The sequence below is a fragment of the Dendropsophus ebraccatus genome, chromosome 5 (genome assembly GCF_027789765.1).
Source record: "Dendropsophus ebraccatus isolate aDenEbr1 chromosome 5, aDenEbr1.pat, whole genome shotgun sequence".
Classification (NCBI taxonomy): Eukaryota; Metazoa; Chordata; class Amphibia; order Anura; family Hylidae; genus Dendropsophus; species Dendropsophus ebraccatus.
The window spans coordinates 131,063,492-131,081,308 of NC_091458.1; the positions used below are offsets into that span (position 1 = coordinate 131,063,492).

At 43.2% G+C, this 17,817-nt stretch overlaps 1 protein-coding gene across 1 annotated transcript; it reads left to right on the forward strand.

Moving 5' to 3' along the window:
• The first annotated feature begins 590 nt into the window (after nt 1-590).
• CNR2 (cannabinoid receptor 2) lies at nt 591-12,191 on the forward strand. The gene is made up of 3 exons (XM_069972517.1): nt 591-621; nt 7,791-7,914; nt 10,847-12,191. The coding sequence occupies exon 3, from the start codon at nt 10,897-10,899 to the stop codon at nt 11,965-11,967; it is 1,071 nt and encodes a 356-aa protein (XP_069828618.1). The 5' UTR covers nt 591-621; nt 7,791-7,914; nt 10,847-10,896; the 3' UTR covers nt 11,968-12,191.
• Nucleotides 12,192-17,817: the final 5,626 nt, after the last annotated feature.

Genomic DNA, 17,817 nt, shown 5'->3' on the forward strand with positions numbered 1-17,817 from the left:
TACTTAATGTTCGTGTTTTTTTGCGCACAACAGATGAACATTATGACAGTACAGTATATATGGGCCTGGGACTACTTTTGAAAGAGGTCTTGTGACGCGTGCACGTCTTGTGAGAAGAATCAGGAATTTCAGCTCACTGGGAGATAAGTGCATATATATTTTTTCACACGGATGCAAAGCAACATAACTGTGAAACCACTGACATACTAAAAAAAAGAACTATGAACGCTGTCTTTGTTCATAGAAGACTGGGTGGTTTTGTTCTTCATTTTTGTAGAGAGAATTGTTTGTACTTTTTTAGGAAAACACACCATATTTTGGTCAGTTTAATAATGCTCACTAGTGTCAAGAGTAATATTTGCAATACAGCTGTCACCTTAAAATGCCTATAGACATTGGGTATTTGTTTGTTTACCTTCCTGACAGTTTGATGCATATTGTCAGAAGCTTGAAGCAGACCTGTCACCCGGGAAACACGGCTACAAAGGGCTTCATATCAGAATTCAGGTTTTACCCTCTTTTTATATATCCAGAGTCCTTTCTTGCTATTTTTCTTTTTGGTTAATATGGAAATGAGGCTCAAAAGCCCAGGGGGCGTTCCACAGCATGGCAAGAGCCCAGGTAAGTACAGCCCTTGCCATCTTTATCTAAATATAAAGAGACCAGACCGGTCTCGAAAAGCGTTGTGTCTGATTAATAAATGTGGTTATTTATTTTTACCTTATAGTGAACATTTTTTCATTTTCATTGGACCTGCGCCCAGCTGACCCATACTTGGAGAGGAGGTGTATTGCCGTATCTTTATCTAGCGGCTGTCTAGCAAATTGGGTTAGTGAATGCAAGTGGGTACAGACAATATCGAAATTAGTATGTGGGCTGGACTTTGCCTTTCTAGGGAACACCCCTGGGCTTTCGAGTCTTATTTCAATATTATTAAAATAAAAAAGAAAGATTAAAAAAAAAAAAACTTATGGCCAGAATCCTGATAAGAAGCCAGGGGACTGCTAACGGGTCCCCTTTAACTATAAAAGTCTATGGGCATATCAGAATACACATATGGGGGAGATTTATCAAAGGGTGTAAAATTTAGACTGGCGCAAACTACCCACAGCAACCAATCACAGCTCAGCTTTAGGCAGTGCTGAAAGGAAAGTGGAGCTGTGATTGGTTGCTGTGGGTAGTTTGCACCCGTCTAAATTTTACACCCTTTGATAAATCTCCCCCATAGTGTGAAATTAGTATGAAACTGGCCATAGATGGCCTTTTATTGAAACAATTGTTTGGCTTACTCCTAGCATGCATACTTGAGTTGACCAAGTGTACATATATTCTGAATGGAAAGAGGGGAGAAAGGCACTGCCAAACACCTAGTGGCAGCTTATATGTATATATGTTGGATGCCTCTGATATCAGAGGACCTCAGGACACTGCTATACACAGAAGATAGTCCACTGATCTCCCTCAAAGTGGCCCGTTCAGTTGACTTTTACCAAATGTGTAAGACCAACTTTAGGATTTTTTTACATAGTATGGTCATATTATCGGTTTAGCCACAATTTCAGTAAAACATTTATAGCCTGGACCCAGTATATGAATACTGGGAGTCCAAACCCTGTTACATCGACAATCGGCAAAAAGAAGTGCTGCCCATATCCATGAGCTTGTGCAGTTTTGCAGCATCGTAAAGGTGAACTCCAGGGGCATTGAATTGATCTTAAAAGATCTGGGGTGCGAGCCCCAAGGCATGCTTTATGGCTAAGTTTTTTTCCTCCATCTAGCTATGGAGCTTTGTGGACGTAATCTAGGCTGAGCTGTAAGACAACTAAAACAGTTCTGGGTCCATGGGTCCTTGCACATCCCCCCGGGTCCTTGCACATCCCAGAAAGAGGCGATGCACAGGCCAAGTTATTCCTGTTCTTGCTAAGCATACTCAAGGCTATTTGCTTAGGGTCCCAGACTGAGGATTCTCACCAATGATGACTCTTCCCTATGTGTGGAAAGGCCACTTGATAGGATTTAAAACAAGCACAGTGATCAGACTCTGCCCTTTCTGTTTCTGAGCAAATTATCCTGGACAACATTTTCATAAAAAACAGAATGGCCACACACAGTACGAACGACCTGAAATCATTCACCCAATTACACGGAACGATGATTGTTACTAATGATCGTTCCTGCGGTCTTATTACACCGAACGATTCGAGAAAGATATTAAAACGATCAAGGATAAAAATAGGTCCAAATTCTATCAAGCGACCAGTGACTTCTGGATGGTCATTTAATTGTTGTCTGCTATTACTGTCACGATAGGCAGGTGAGGACAAGACACGAGACAGTGGGCCCTATCTGCGCCCACCCACTGTCACCTGCCTACTTGCCTGCCAGCTCCCACCCCCACCTCTGAGGCATCCACCTCAACAATGAAAGGTTGCTCAAAATCTGGCTGAATCAATACTGGAGCCACTGAAAAACATCCTTTAAGTTTGTCGAAGGCCAGAACAGCTTCTGGAGTCCAATTTACCAAATCCGCTCCCTTTCTGGTCATATCAGTAAGAGGTTTAGCAATTACGGAGAAACCCTGAATAAACTTCCTATAATAATTAGCGAATCCCAAAAATCTCTGTAAGGCTTTAAGACTGTTGGGACGCTCCCATTTCTCAATGGCCGCTATTTTAAGGGGATCCATTTCAAAAGAATTGGAGGTGATTTTGTATCCCAAAAATGAGATCTCCTGAACACCGAATTGGCACTTCGACAACTTAGCAAACAAATGGTTTAATCTCAGTAGTTCCATCACTTTACGAACATGATAGATGTGGGAAGACCAATCAGGAGAGTAAATCAATATGTCGTCCAAGTACACCACTAAGAACCGACCTAAATACTCACGAAATACGTCATTCACAAAGTGTTGGAACACTGCAGGGGCATTACATAACCCAAAGGGCATTACACGGTATTCGAAGTGTCCCTCAGGGGTATTAAAGGCGGTCTTCCACTCATCCCCTTCCTTTATCCTAATCAGATTATAGGCTCCCCGAAGATCAATCTTGGAAAACCACTGAGCCCCTACAATCTGATTAAACAAATCCGGGATCAACGGAAGAGGATGTTGGTTCTTAATAGTGATTTTATTTAACTCCCGATAATCAATGCAGGGACGTAGACCACCATCTTTCTTACCAACAAAGAAAAACCCTGCCCCTAGTGGAGAGCAGGAAGGACGAATATGACCTTTGCGTAAACTATCCTTGATATATTCACGCATAGCCTCCCTTTCAGTCCTAGATAAATTAAACATCCGACCTTTGGGATATCTAGACTCAGGAATTAAATCAATGGCACAATCGTATGGGCGATGAGGAGGTAATTCGTCCACTGATCTTTCGTCAAACACATCAGCAAAATCAGATAGGAATTCGGGGATCTCCCCTTCCAACAAAGAACATTCAGTTAAATGCAAAGAAATACAATGGGAAGCACACCCCGGTCCCCATTGGATGAGTTCCCTGTTTGACCAATCAAACACCGGGTTATGCTGAGTCAACCAGGGCAACCCCAAAATAATGTCTGAGGACAAATTATCCATAACCAAAAAATCAAGAAACTCAGAATGAATAGAACCTACTTTTACTTCAAGACGGGGGGTGATATATCTCACCTTACCCTGCGCCAGTGGTGTAAAGTCCGCCCCAGTGATACTCAGCGGGCACTTAAGCTGAAGTGGACATACTCCCAGACTGGACCAGAAACCAGAATTAATAAAATTAGCAGATGCCCCAGAATCGATATGGGCCGATCCTGAAATACTTCTTTCCCCTAAAGAAAGAGTAATAGGCACCATCAATTTGTTTTTTCTATCGAGCGGTACCTGTGCGCCTGAATGACCCCCTCGATAGTCATTCAGGCGCTGGAGTTTTCCGGCGGTGATCCAGGCCTGGAGGTACACTCCCGAACACGGTGTCCAGCTTTGCCACAGTATAGACATAGATTGTGCTGTAATCGATAGGCTCGCCTTGCCCTCGCATCCGTGGCTCCAAGTTGCATGGGTTCTTCTTGCGGAAATGACAGAGAAGGAGCAGGTTTAGGAGGAGAAAAGACAGAGGATGAGGATTTACAAGGATCAGTGGTTAACTTCTCTCTACGTCTCTCCCGCATGCGCCTATCTACCCTTATAGCTAATGTCATGTTCTCTTCTAAGGACTCAGGAGGTGGGTATGCCACTAATAAGTCTTTTAACTGATCAGAGAGACCTACACGGAACTGGTACCGTAGTGCAGAGTCATTCCAACCAGATGGTATACACCACTGACGAAATTCTGCACAGTAGTCTTCCACTGGTCTTTTTCCCTGTTGTAGTGAGGTTAATTGGCGCTCAGCCACTGCAGTCCTGTCAGGGTCATCATATAGCAGGCCAAGAGCAGAAAAAAAATAATCAACAGAACTTAACTCAATGGCGTTGGGAGGTAGAGAAAATGCCCATTCCTGTGGTGGTCCTTGCAGAAGGGACATGATAATTCCCACCTTTTGGTTCTCGTCCCCAGAGGAACGTGGACGTAACCGAAAAAATAATTTACATCCCTCCCTGAAGGTCCGAAAATCCTTTCTATCCCCCTTAAACTTTTCAGGGAGTTGTACTGGTGGTTCGGGTGGAGAGGGGGTCGTCATAGTCACCTGGCGGGGAGCAGCCTCCTGTTCCTGGACACGTTCCGCAAGTCCTTGGACCAACGTGTTCAGGTTCTGCATCTGCTCTACCAAGGTCTTAATGGGATCCATGATACCCCTCGGGAGACGTATAAATAATATTGGGCTGGCTATTCTGTCACGATAGGCAGGTGAGGACAAGACACGAGACAGTGGGCCCTATCTGCGCCCACCCACTCTCACCTGCCTACTTGCCTCGGTCGACCCTAAGCGGTCGCGGACAACCACGAAGACAATCCCTATACTGAATAGGTGCAAAACATAAAACGCAGACAGACAGACAAACACAAAGCGGAGAGTCATCTAGCCAAGTCAGAACCGAACGAGCAACGCAGTACAAAATCAGGAAGAAGCGGGTAGTCAAGGAACAGGCAAAAGGTCAGAATCCAGGCAAGGCGATATAGAAGGAACAGGGCAGAGTACAGGGAAGAACTGGGGAGCTGGGATCAGTACAACTAATAGCCAGCAAAGAGAGCTGACAGTGATTACACTTTATACTGGGTCAGGAGGCCGGACCAGCACATCATTGGTCCGACCTCCTGATCCCAGATATCTAGCAGCTGATCTGCTACAGACCGAGTGGCGGAGCGATCCGCCCCTCAGCCTGAGCATGATGCCATTCAGCTGCACAGGCTGTACGGCTGCCACGAGTGACTCGGAGCCGCGGCGTCCCTGGTTACCAGGGACGCCGTCGGGTCTCCGTGACGTCACCCGGCTCAGGCGGCCGCCTCGGCGCTGGGTCCCAGCGCCGACGGAAGAAGCCGGGACCGAGGAGGACGCCGCAGGAGCCCTGGCAGGTGAGTTTCTAACAATTACACAAAACAATTATCGTCCAAGGGCGAATTATTTAACGATTTTTTGAACCATAATCATCCAGTGGAATAGGGCTTTTAATTTAATGTTTGTTGTTTTCCCCCGTGCCCTGCCATTATGAGGAAAAAAAAAACTCTAAGGCCAAACTTCTTCTTTATGGGGTTAAGAAGGCCTTAGGTAAATGAACACTAAATTTTCTGCAAAGAATTTTGGAGAAATACTCAGATCATTACAGTATCATCCTAATGGTTCAGATTTCAACAAATCCTATCTAAGGGTATGTTCACACTGAGTAAATGTAGTGGAATTCCACGGCTGATCTCTCTGCCGCGTAATCCCGCCTGCCTCAGTGTCCCACACTTTGTCTATAGGAGGGCTTGCACGCCTCTGCTCCTGCCGCTCTCCACGCAAAGAATTGATATCTAATTCTTTGCGTGGAGAGCTGAGGTGCACGAGGCCTCCTATAGACAAACTATGGGAAACTGAGGCAGGCAGGATTCCGCGGCGGATCTCTCATTTACTCAGTGTGAACATACCCTAAGAAGCATCTGCAATACAGGCCAGTTTCTGCAGCACTATCTACATCAGTATCTGCCGACTGTTTGCAGATTCATTATTTATTTTCAAGTCTGAACCACAATAAAACAAAGAGTAGGTATTTCCTTTTTCACTTTAAGGCTATGTTCACACAACGGTTAACAGCCGGCCACCGGGCTGTTTTCAGGCTGCAGGCACATTCTTTTTTCACAATTGATTTGCGGGCACCGGCGGCTGTGCCCGCAAATCAATTAGCCATTAGCTCCACTGCAATGTGCGGCCGCGCTGCACATTGCGTTGTGTGAACAGCTGATGTTTCTGGGCGCTGTTCAGTGAACAGCGTCTGTAAATAATTGACAGGCACATTATTCTAACGCCCGCTCTAAAGATCGGGCGTTAGAATAACGATGTGAGAACACAGCGGGAGGCATTGCATTGACTTCAATGCAATGCTGCCCCTGCAGTAAAGGACGGACGCTGAGGCAATTGCAATCAGCGTCCATTCTTTACTTAAAAAGAACGTTGTGTGAACATAGCCTACGGGTGCGTTCACACATACAGGATATGCAGCAGTTTTGATGGTGCAGATTAGAATCTGCAGCAGATCTGCAACAGATCCGCAGCAGATCTGATGGCCCAAAATTGATTTGCTTTGAATCTCCAGCTTCAAATCTGAACACACCCTTAGGGCAGTGATTTTCAACCAGTGTGCCGCGACACATGGTCGGGTGTGCCGCGGGAAAGTTCCCCAAACTATGGTGCCCCTGTAAAACAGGAGAAAACAATGGGGGAGAGAAACCTGGGGATGGGGGAGAGACAGGGGATAGATGCAGGGGGGAGAGAAACATGGGGATGGGGGAGAGAAACAGTGGAGAGAAGCAGGGGGGAGAGAAGTTTGGTGGAGAGAAGCAGGGGGGAGAAGCATGGGGGAGAGAAGCACAGGAGAGAAGCACAGGGGGGAGAAGAAAACAGGCCCAGGTTTCACACTGAGTGAGTATAAATACATTTAGAATCTATATTATTAAATATATGTATAATATGTACTGTTTTAGTGTCATTTTGGTTGGTGGTGTGCCCCGGGATTTTTTAAGTATAAAAAGTGTGCCGCGGCTCAAAAAAGGTTGAAAATCACTGCCTTAGGGTGCCTTCACACGCCGGATCCGCCGCAGATTTCATGGTGCATATTTGATGCTGTGTTCAGTTATTTAGATCAAATAACCTGCGATGCGGTGTGAAGCTAATCTTACAGTCAGCAACTAAAAAACACACAAAGGGTAGCTACACACACACACACCATATTGCAGCAAATTTTCTGCTGCGGATCCGCAGCAGATTAGATCTAAATAACTAGACACAGCATCAAATCTGCACCATCAAATCTGCTGCAGATCTGCTGCGGATCCGGTGTGTGTGAAGGCACCCTAAGCATGTGTCAATCAGTGTGTTCCCACTGTATAAACTCAATGGAAATTACAGGATCCCATAATTATCTTATTTTCATTTAGCTGGGGCCAACTAATATTTCTTTGACCTATTCATGTGATATGTGCCGTGGATATGATATGATCGGCTCCAAGTGGCATTAGTCACGCATTTCATAAGAGTTATGATAGGTCCCTTTATGTTTGGTGGTATTATGTTTTTATGAGGGAGGGAAATTAGCATACTTCCTGTTGGGTCATCCACTGCTTGGCAGCACGCAAACCTCCTGTCTAAAGTCATCATTTTTATTTTAGTCAAGAAACAGACACCGCATAAAGGAGGAAAAGCTCAATGCGAGACAGTGGTTAACAGTAAGAATATCTTCAGAAAGAGTGGCGAACCTGTGAAGAACAGACAGCACCAATGATGCACAATGAGGTAAAACTTACATTTAAGCCAAGTATTTATCAGTGGTGTAAACTGTATGGGGACACTGAAGGATTAGTGGTGTAATAATTACTGATAGGGTGTACTATATAGGATATAGGGATATGGTGTGTTACTTTTTTTTTAGAATTAGGAGGGTTAGATTAAATTGCCTAATATGCTACTATGTATGCAAAGTTTAATGAAATTAGGTCATACATTCGCATTGTCCGTGCAGAATATCATCTAACATAAAATGAATGTAGTAAATATTGTACACATTCTATGCACACACTTGAATAAATCTTGATTTAAAAAAAAAGGTGTATTCTGTTAATATACACTCTATGGCGATGTTCACACATAGTATTTTGTCAGTATTCTTTCAACCAAAACCAGGAGTGGAACTGACAGGGAAAAATTATAGTGCAAAGATTGGTACAGCTTCTGTGTTTTCAATCCACTCCACGCCTATAGTAACTCTTATAACAAACAATTGAACCCCATTCCAGTCTATTCCAGATGTTGGTAGTAAGTAAACAGAAAAATATTGCAGCATGCACTACATAACAACTGAAATAAGTGCCCTTTGCCTTATGGTTTTGTCTTTTATTACACGTACCCTCTCATAATAGGTTTTAAGGAAATATTCACAGAGTTTAATGGATTTTTATTTCCCAAAACAAGAAGTGGAATCGAGAAGAATATTGTTTCGATTGAGAGGTGGCTTTACACACAGCTTTTGTGTGGCAGTTTTCTGCCTTCCAAAAACACCCCAGGAAAACTGACAAAGATTTATTTTGGTGTTTTTTTTCTGGCAGTTTTTGACTTTAGGTGTGAATGGCTCTTTTTTTTACCTTTGGCGTTTTTGGGTGCTTCCAGGAGTGGCGTTTTTGAGACAGAAGAAATTCCATTGAGGTCTATGGGAGAGAAACAAAAAATGTCATGCCCTCAGCATGCTGCGTTTTTGCTAGAATCATACATGGCAGGTTTTTTTGAAAATTGCAGTTTTTGAGCCAAAGCAAGAAGTGGATCCGACAGGTAGGAAAAATATAAGTGCTTCTTTTATTCTACCCATTACTTTGAATCCACTTCTGGTTTTGATTCAAAACTGCAATGACTGTTTTCCAAAAACGGCCATGTGTGAAATTGCCATGTGTGGAACCAGCATTCGGATAAACTGCCAAAGAGCCCAAAAAAACACCATGGGGGAGATTTATCAAACATGGTGTAAAGTCGAACTGGCTCAGTTGCCCCTAGCAACCAATCAGATTCCACCTTTCATTCCTCACAGACTCTTTGGAAAATGAGAGGCGGAATCTGATTGGTTGCTAGGGGCAACTGAGCCAGTTTCACTTTACACCATGTTTGATAAATCTCCTCCCATATATGTATAATACTTCATAAAAAAAAACTTACAACCAACATCTGGCCACGGGTGTTTTTGCTCAAATAAATCACATAGTGTTCTTGCGAACATTTAAAGGGGTTGGGCACTTTATAGCAAAATAGTTCAGTGTACAGTATTAGTAGGTGTACTCACTGTATATACTGACAGCAGCTCCCTGTGCACCTCATAGAGTTAAAATCAGACTTCCCTACTGTAGGCTGTGCTGCCCCGCTCTGTGGTGTTCCTGTCCATAAAATGGCTGACATGGAGGAGCATGTGACCATGCCCCACCCCCTGTGTCCTCCACAGACATATACAGGCTCAGTGGTGGACACTGGGGGGCGGGGCATGGTCACATGCTCCTCCATGTCAGCCATTTTATGGACAGGAACACCACAGAGCGGGGCAGCACAGCCTAAAGTAGGGAAGTCTGATTTTAACTCTATGAGGTGCACAGGGAGCTGCTGTCAGTATATACAGTGAGTACACCTACTAATACTGTACACTGAACTATTTTACTATAAAGTGGCCAACCCCTTTAAGGCTGTGTGAAACCAGCCGGACCCTTTAGCTATACCCTCATAGCTTTTTGCAAAATGAAAAATTGCATCTCAAAGTGCACCAAATTGTACTGTGTGAACTTTGTATGAAAACACAATAGAAAACCATGCATGAACATAATCCTTTTCCTTTGGGGAATGGAAGGGAACATATTAAAGAAGGTATATTTACCCACCCTGGTGCCCACGCAGTCCCATGCCCCCCTCCTGGACCCCACTGACAGTCTGCAGATCTACGCCACAACTTGGCTGACAGATGCTCAGCTCAGCCAGTCAGTGACTTGGGCGGGACACAGGTAAATTGCTGTTCAGTGACATGGCAGCCGGGTCGTGATGTACCTCACAGCCGGGAGAAAATGACATCTAGCGGGGTACGGGAGTCTAGCAATGCGGCGCCGCTTGGGCACAAGGTTTGGTAAGTATATGTTGCTTGTTATTTTGCCCCCAACCCTGCCCAATATGAATTTCCTCCCCCCCCCCCCGGACTTATTTAAATTTCATTGACATAAGAATTCTTTGAGCAGAGAGAGCTGTGGAGAGCGTGAGCGTACCCTTATAATTACCCATCTTTAGCATAGGTCATGTTTTCTTAGGGTCCTTTTACACAGAGAGATTATCTGACAGATTTTCAAAGCCAAAGCCAGACTATAAACAGAGAACAAGTTATAAAGGAAACACAGATTTCTCCTCTTCTCAAATCCATTCCTGGCTTTGGCTACAAAGATCTGTCAGATAATCTCTCTGTGTAAAAGGACCCTAAGAAAACATCATGTACTGCCGCAGATGTTCGTTGCATGGGATATCCACAAAGCAGGACCTGTTGGCGAGCCATGAGAACTGGAGAACATATTCGTGCATAATCGTATCATTATTATATCATGACAATGTAGTGAATAGAATGTAGATAATGAATATATACAGTAATCATCACTATAATGTATTCTGAATTTCCATCCTCGTGTAACTTTGCTAACGTTATGTTTTTCTCCCATAGTGATTATAACAAGTGCCTGGAATAACAATTTGGGAAAAGTCAATCATTTTATGATGAATCAATGTAGTACAGACAACAGTTCTACAAGATGTTCCACTCAAGGCATAGACATCCAGTGCTACTTGATCCTGGACAGCAACACACAGAAAATCTTCATTGCCACTATCTGCATTGTAATGGGAGCTCTATGTATCCTGGAGAACACCTTGGTCCTCTCCATGATTTTTACCTCTTCCCATCTCAGAAAAAAGCCTTCCTACCTGTTTATCAGCAGCCTGGCTACAGCTGACCTTCTAGCAAGTCTTATTTTCTCCTACAGCTTCATTGACTTCCATGTTTTTCATGGTGCCGGTACTCCTGCTGTTTTTTTATTCAAACTTGGTGGAGTCACCTTGTCTTTTACGGCGTCGCTCGGAAGTCTACTTCTTACAGCGTTTGACAGGTACATTTGTATTCATAAGCCATCTGAGTATAAAATAATGGTAACCAGAAAGCGAGCCCTCCTGGCACTGACCGTGATGTGGATCAGTACCACCATTATCTCATACCTTCCTCTCATGGGCGTTAACTGCTGTCGCCTTGAAGTGACCTGCTCGGAACTGTTTCCGCTGATCGGCAACAAATATTTGTCAAGCTGGATTGTACTAGTAGTGCTACTTCTCAGCTCTATAATATTCTCCTATAGCCATATTCTATGGAAGGCTCACACTCATACAAGCTATATGAAGAAGCACAACATACAAGCAGAAAAAGGACAAGCTCGAGTCAGACTGGATATCATGCTGGCTAAAACCCTAGCACTTGTATTAATAGTTCTTATAGTTTGTTGGAGTCCAGTGCTCATTCTTATGATTCACAGCCTCATATACACATTAGATGCAAGAATCAAGGCTGTGTTTGCCTTCTGTAGCACCCTGTGCTTGGTTAACTCCGGGGTCAACCCAATAGTCTATGGTTTACGTAGCAGAGAGTTACGGCGCAGGTTGAAGAGAATCCTCCGAAAGATGAAATGTCTGACAAAGCTGTGCTGTACGCAGCGAGAAGTGGAGGGAAGTGAGAAGAACATGGCCTTTGAGGCCACCTGTGATGACACAGCTTGCGATACGGAAGTCAGTACATAATCGCTGTCTGAACAGACTCTCTTTGCGCCAATGATAAAGTTGAATATTTATAATATCATACGGACGCTCCAGCAAATCTTCATATATTTTCAGTATGTATACAAAGCTATGCTGTCAATGTCAAATTATTAGAGTATGCAACAGCTAAAGGCCCTATTCCATGGAACGATTATCGGCTGTATTAGGCCCACATCGGCCAATAATCGTCCTGTGGAATAGAAGGCAACGATCAGCTGACATTGTCCATGTCGGCTGATCGTTGCAGTCGTTTGTCTTTCAAACACGTTGAAAAACAAACGACTGTGATAGCAGCGATATGCTGCCGTTGCTCCGTGGAACAGGAGCGGCGGCAGCAGACCGCCACTACAATCGATGGGCTGCCCGGACGATCTAGCGATCACCCGGGCAGCCCCCCCGCAGCTCCCCAGGCCCACCCTGCACTCATGTGTAATAGCGGTGGCAGCGAGCGGGGATCGAGGAGCAAACAAGCTCTGACAGTGCTCGTTTGCTCCTCACATTCGGCTCGTGGAATAGGGGTTTTATTGTCACAATTGTTGTTTAGCTATAGACCTGTGCTACACTGACTGTTTTTGTAGCTCCAGTCTTATCATTGAGTGACAGCTGCGGTCTACAAGATTGTTTACAGATGTTGCTTAATATAATATACCTGTCACAGTGCAACCAGTGAAACTTCCGTATACAAACCAAAAGGAAAAGGGAAGCAGGTATATGGGAAATGTCCAACCACAATGATGTAAAAATATCAATATGCTTTGTTAACAATTAGGCTTAAACAAAAACCTGCACATGTCTGTCGATAATTATATGTATCTGTAAATACATAACCATATACAAAAAAGATAAACTACAAGGCCAAGCCTAAAGTGCATCAATAACAAATAAACTGCAAGTGCAACAGATCCACAAAGCAGATCCACGCCTGAGGAAGTTCTTCTGTAGAACAGAAGCATCTTCTATTCCACTGACCCCGGTTAACACTAGCCATGTTGCCTTTTTTACCTGTTTAATCTCTGTTGACCTAGTTGGCTTGCCTTGTGGATCTGTTGCACGCCTGGACCTTTGGTGTTAAAAACTTCCACATACAGACACAGTTGCCGAGAGAAGTTCTGAACTGCCATGGAAATGTGCCAGGCATAGTTAAGTCCGACAAAAATGTTTATTAAAGTATTGTATTGCCCCTCAAAAGTTATACAAATCAGAAATATACACTTATTACGGGAAATACACATAAAGTGCATTTTTTCCTGCACTTACTACTGCATCAAGGCTTCACTTCCTGGATAAAATGGTGATGTCACGACCTGACTCCCAGAGCTGTGCTACAGGATTCCCTAGGGCAGTATCAAATGCCACACGCTCGATTGAACCAGAGCATGCTCGAAATGTGCTCAACTCTAGCTGAAGAACATTTTTATAGACCCCATTAGCAGTGTAGATAAACCACTATGCTTTGAGAAAGTCTTCCAGTCTTGTCTTTTAAAATGTGCCTGATGCCTTGGCTAGGGTGAAAAATGGATCTTTTAATCTGCAGCAGCCGAGTCAATGAGGCGTGACGTGCATTGTTTAGACAAGCGATAAATAGGAGAAATCCTACCCAGGGGAGTTCCTAATGATGAGGAGGGAGGGGAGGAAGAAAGGAGAGGCATTGTAGGCCTAGGACACAGATGCTCTAGGCCACGCTTCATTGACTTGGTTGCTGCAGAGTAAAAGATCCTTTTTTACCCTAACCAAAGCACCGGGCGCATTTCAAAAGATACGACTGGTGAGAATTTACTCTCATCAAACGGTCAGTACCACCAGTTTGGACAGGTGGGTTGGTGGATACGGTATCACTTTAAGCTCCATTCTCTTCAATATTATACACAAACTGAGGACTAGAGTGTTTTTTTTTTTCTAAAAGAAAGCAACTATGTTTTTCTAATTCTGGATAACTGCTTTAAGGGTGCCTTCACACATAGCGTATCACAGCAGATTTCACACTGCGAGTTTCACTGTGAAATCCAATTTCATTCTGCTGCAAGAATATATTGACATAGTCTTGTAAAACCTAAGATGCTGTGCTGCTGCTATAGTAAAAAAAAAAAAAAGTAGCGGTCATACTTACCTGTCTGCGCTCCCCTGATGCCCTCCAGCACTGTGCCAGGTCCCTGCTTATTTACAGCCTGCTCAGCCAATCACTGTGCTCTCCCAAAGCAGCCAATGATTGTAACTGAAATCCATGTTATTTATTGTTGACATATCCTTATGGAGTCTCAATTTTTTAACCCATAGCTGCACCAGGACGTTATTTAACGTCCTCGTGCCGCTATGGGAGTTCAGAGGGGGGTCGCGCGGCGACCACCCTCTGAACTGCCGCGATCCCGGGTGCCGCGAGTAGCCCGGGCTCGCGGCTATTAGCGGGCACGGTCCGATCGCCGTGCCCGCTAATTAAGTACTTAGAAGCAGCTGTCAAAGTTGACAGCTGCTTCTAAATACTTGCGGTTATACATCCCTGGTGGTCTAGTGGGGGGATCGCCCCCCTGCGGCGCGATTGCGGGGGGGCGATCCCTGCATCCATACCGGGCCGGGGTCTGCTCCGTAATGGCGCTGATCCCGGCTCGGCATTCTATTGCTTTTGGCTGCAGCAGCCAAAAGTAATAGAACACCGATCTCATGGATTCATGCAGTATAACTATACTGCATGGATCTCTATGAGAGATCAGAGTACATATACTAGAAGTCCCCCAGGGGGGCTTCTAGTATATGTCTAAAGTAAAAGAAAAAAGTATTTTTAATAACACAAAACCCCCTCCCCTAATAAAAGTCTGAATCACCCCCCTTTCCCCATTTTATAAATAAAAATAAATAAATAAATTAATAAACAAACATGTTTGCTATCGCCGCGTGCGTAATCGCCCGAACTATTAATTAATCACATTCCTGATCTCACACGGTAAACGGCGTCAGCACAAAAAAATCCCAAAGTGCAAAATTGCGCATTTTTGGTCGCATCAAATCCAGAATAATTGTAATAAAAAGCGATCAAAAAGTCATATATGCGCAATCAAGGTACCGATAGAAAGATCACATCATGGCGCAAAAAATGACACCTCACACAGACCCATAGACCAAAGGATAAAAGCGCTATAAGCCCGGGAATGGAGCGATTTTAAGGAACGTATATTGGTTAACAACGGTTTGAATTTTATACAGGCCATCAGATACAATATAAGTTATACATGTTACATATCGTTTTAATCGTAACGACTTGAGGAACATGCATAACAAGTCAGTTTTACCCCAGGGCGAATGGCGTAAAAACACATTTCCCCCAAATAAAAGAAATGCGTTTTTTTTTTCAATTTCACCACACATATAATTTTTTTCTGGTTTCCCGGCACATTTTAGGCAAAAATTACATCTGCCTTAGCAAAGTACAATTAGTTGCGCAAAAAATAAGGGCTCATTTGGGTCTCTAGGTGGAAAAATGCAGGCGCTATGGCCTTATATACACGAGGAGGGAAAAACGAAAACGCAAAAATGAAAACTGGCTGTGTCCCCTAAGGGTTAAGAAAGGCTTAAAGGCCTTATTCCCATGTTCCGTGCACAGTCCATAAATATGGACAATTTGCTACGGAACAGAGTCCGGAGCTCATGGTATCATCATTCATTATGATGCTGGTAGCTCCAAAACTTTGCACTTTAAGTCTTTGTGCTACTGAACTGAAAATGTGTCATAAGAACAATAATAATTTTTATTTATATAGCACCAACATATTCCGCAGCACTTTACAATTCTAGGGAGAACATATATAGACAAAAAACAGACATTACAGACACATGTAACCATACATGAGGAGCAAGGAACTTGCTCGCAAGAGCTTACAGACTATGAGGAGAGGATGGAGGCAAAAGGCGGAGGGGAAAAAGTGCTTTGCTGTTACTACGGTCTGTCCATCTATAGGACAGTACAGGTGGAGGTGGGTGAACCAGTCACCAACCAGTGCCTGCATGCTACAGGTCTAAGTGCTAAGTGCCAGGAGCTCCAGACCCCGTTCCATAGCACTTCAACCACAGTGTCAGACTGAGGTATCTGGGGCCCACCAGAGGAATTGATCCTAGGGGCCCTCTAATGAAGAATCAGTAAAAAACAACATGTCAGTCAGTGTTTGCATAGGCTTTAAAGCTGGGGGCCCACTGTAGAATTCTCCGGTCGGCCAGTCTGACACTGATCAACCATATTTACAGACTGTGGAAATAAGGCCTTACACCAGTGTTTCCTCAATCCAGTCCTCAAGGCCTCACCCCAACGCGCCAGGATTTGAGGATATCCCATACAAAGAAGACCTGTGGTGATACCTGATGCACAAGTATATAACCTATGAAATACTGAGGAAATCCTCAAAACATGACCTGTTGGTGAGGCCATGAGAACTGGAGTTGAGAAACACTGCCTTACACTGTTATATATGAGTATAATAATAATGTCACATATTTATTGTGGATTGTGTACATTTCTGTTAACAGTCATCGCATCTATTAATACAACTGTTTCTAAATATTTATGCTAATTTTTGCTTTAATTATGTGACTAAGCACTTGTGGTTAGATATGTATTCTATGTATATGCACCTTACATGTAAAATAATAAAATAAGCTAACACAACTACTAATAGGATGTTCCTTTCTGACCAGGCCTCACTTCTATCCCTGCATTAGTGTTACCATAAAAATGTTTCATTTCTAATGGAAAAAAGTTTTGTTAGTTTTTCATTTCCTTCTTTTGGGCTGTTTCCTTTTTCTGATCATTTTTAGCATCCAAATGTTTCTGCTATATTTAATGCAAACTCCATATAAAGGTAATGAGTTTTCAGTGGACTTCATGAACCGCAGCAAACCCTCTCCAATACTCAGATCGGATTTTAGTACTGCTGCAAGAATGGAGTGTCAGCTTTCTTTAACCCCTTAAGGACCGGCCCTGAAATGGCCTTAAGGACCGGAGTAAATTTTATGAATATGACCAGTGTCACTTTATTCATTAATAACTTCGGGATGCTTTTACCTATCCGGCTGATTCTGAGATTGTTTTCTCGTGACATATTGTACTTCACATTTCTAGTAAATTGGAGTCGATACTTATAACAAATCTTTATGAAAAAAAACAAAATAGCGTGAAAAATTGTGAAAAAATGCATTTTTCCAACTTTAAAACTTTTCTGCTTATACAGAAAATGGTTATATCACATAAATTATATATTAAATAGCATTAGCAACATGTCTATTTTATGTTGGCGGCAATTATTAAACTATCTTTCATTTTTTTTAAACAATAGAAAGCGTAAAACATTAGCAGCAAATTTCCAAATTTTCGGTAAAATTTCAAAATCAGATATTTTTAGGGACCTGTTCAGGTTTAAAGTGTATTTGAGGGGACTGTGTGTTAGAAAGTCCCATGAAGCACCCCATTTCAGAAACTGCACCCCCCAAGCTCTGCAAAAGCACATCCAGAAAGTTTTTTAACCCTTTAGGGGAGTCACAGAAATAAAAGCTAAGTGTGTAAGAAATTTGAAAATTTTAATTTTCTGTGCAGAGATTTTATTGTAATCCAATATTTTTCATAATTATGACCCTATTACCAGAGAAATGCACCCCAATAATTATTGCCCCGTTTCTGCAGTTTATAGAAATACCCCATATGTGGCCCTATTGCGCTATTTGACGCAACCACAAGCCTCAGATACAAAGGAGCGCCTAGTGAATTTCAATGGCTCCATTATATTTGGTCATTTCTGACTGTACCACTTCAGGTTTGCAGAGGCTCTGGGCAGGGCCGTCTTACCCATTGGGCAA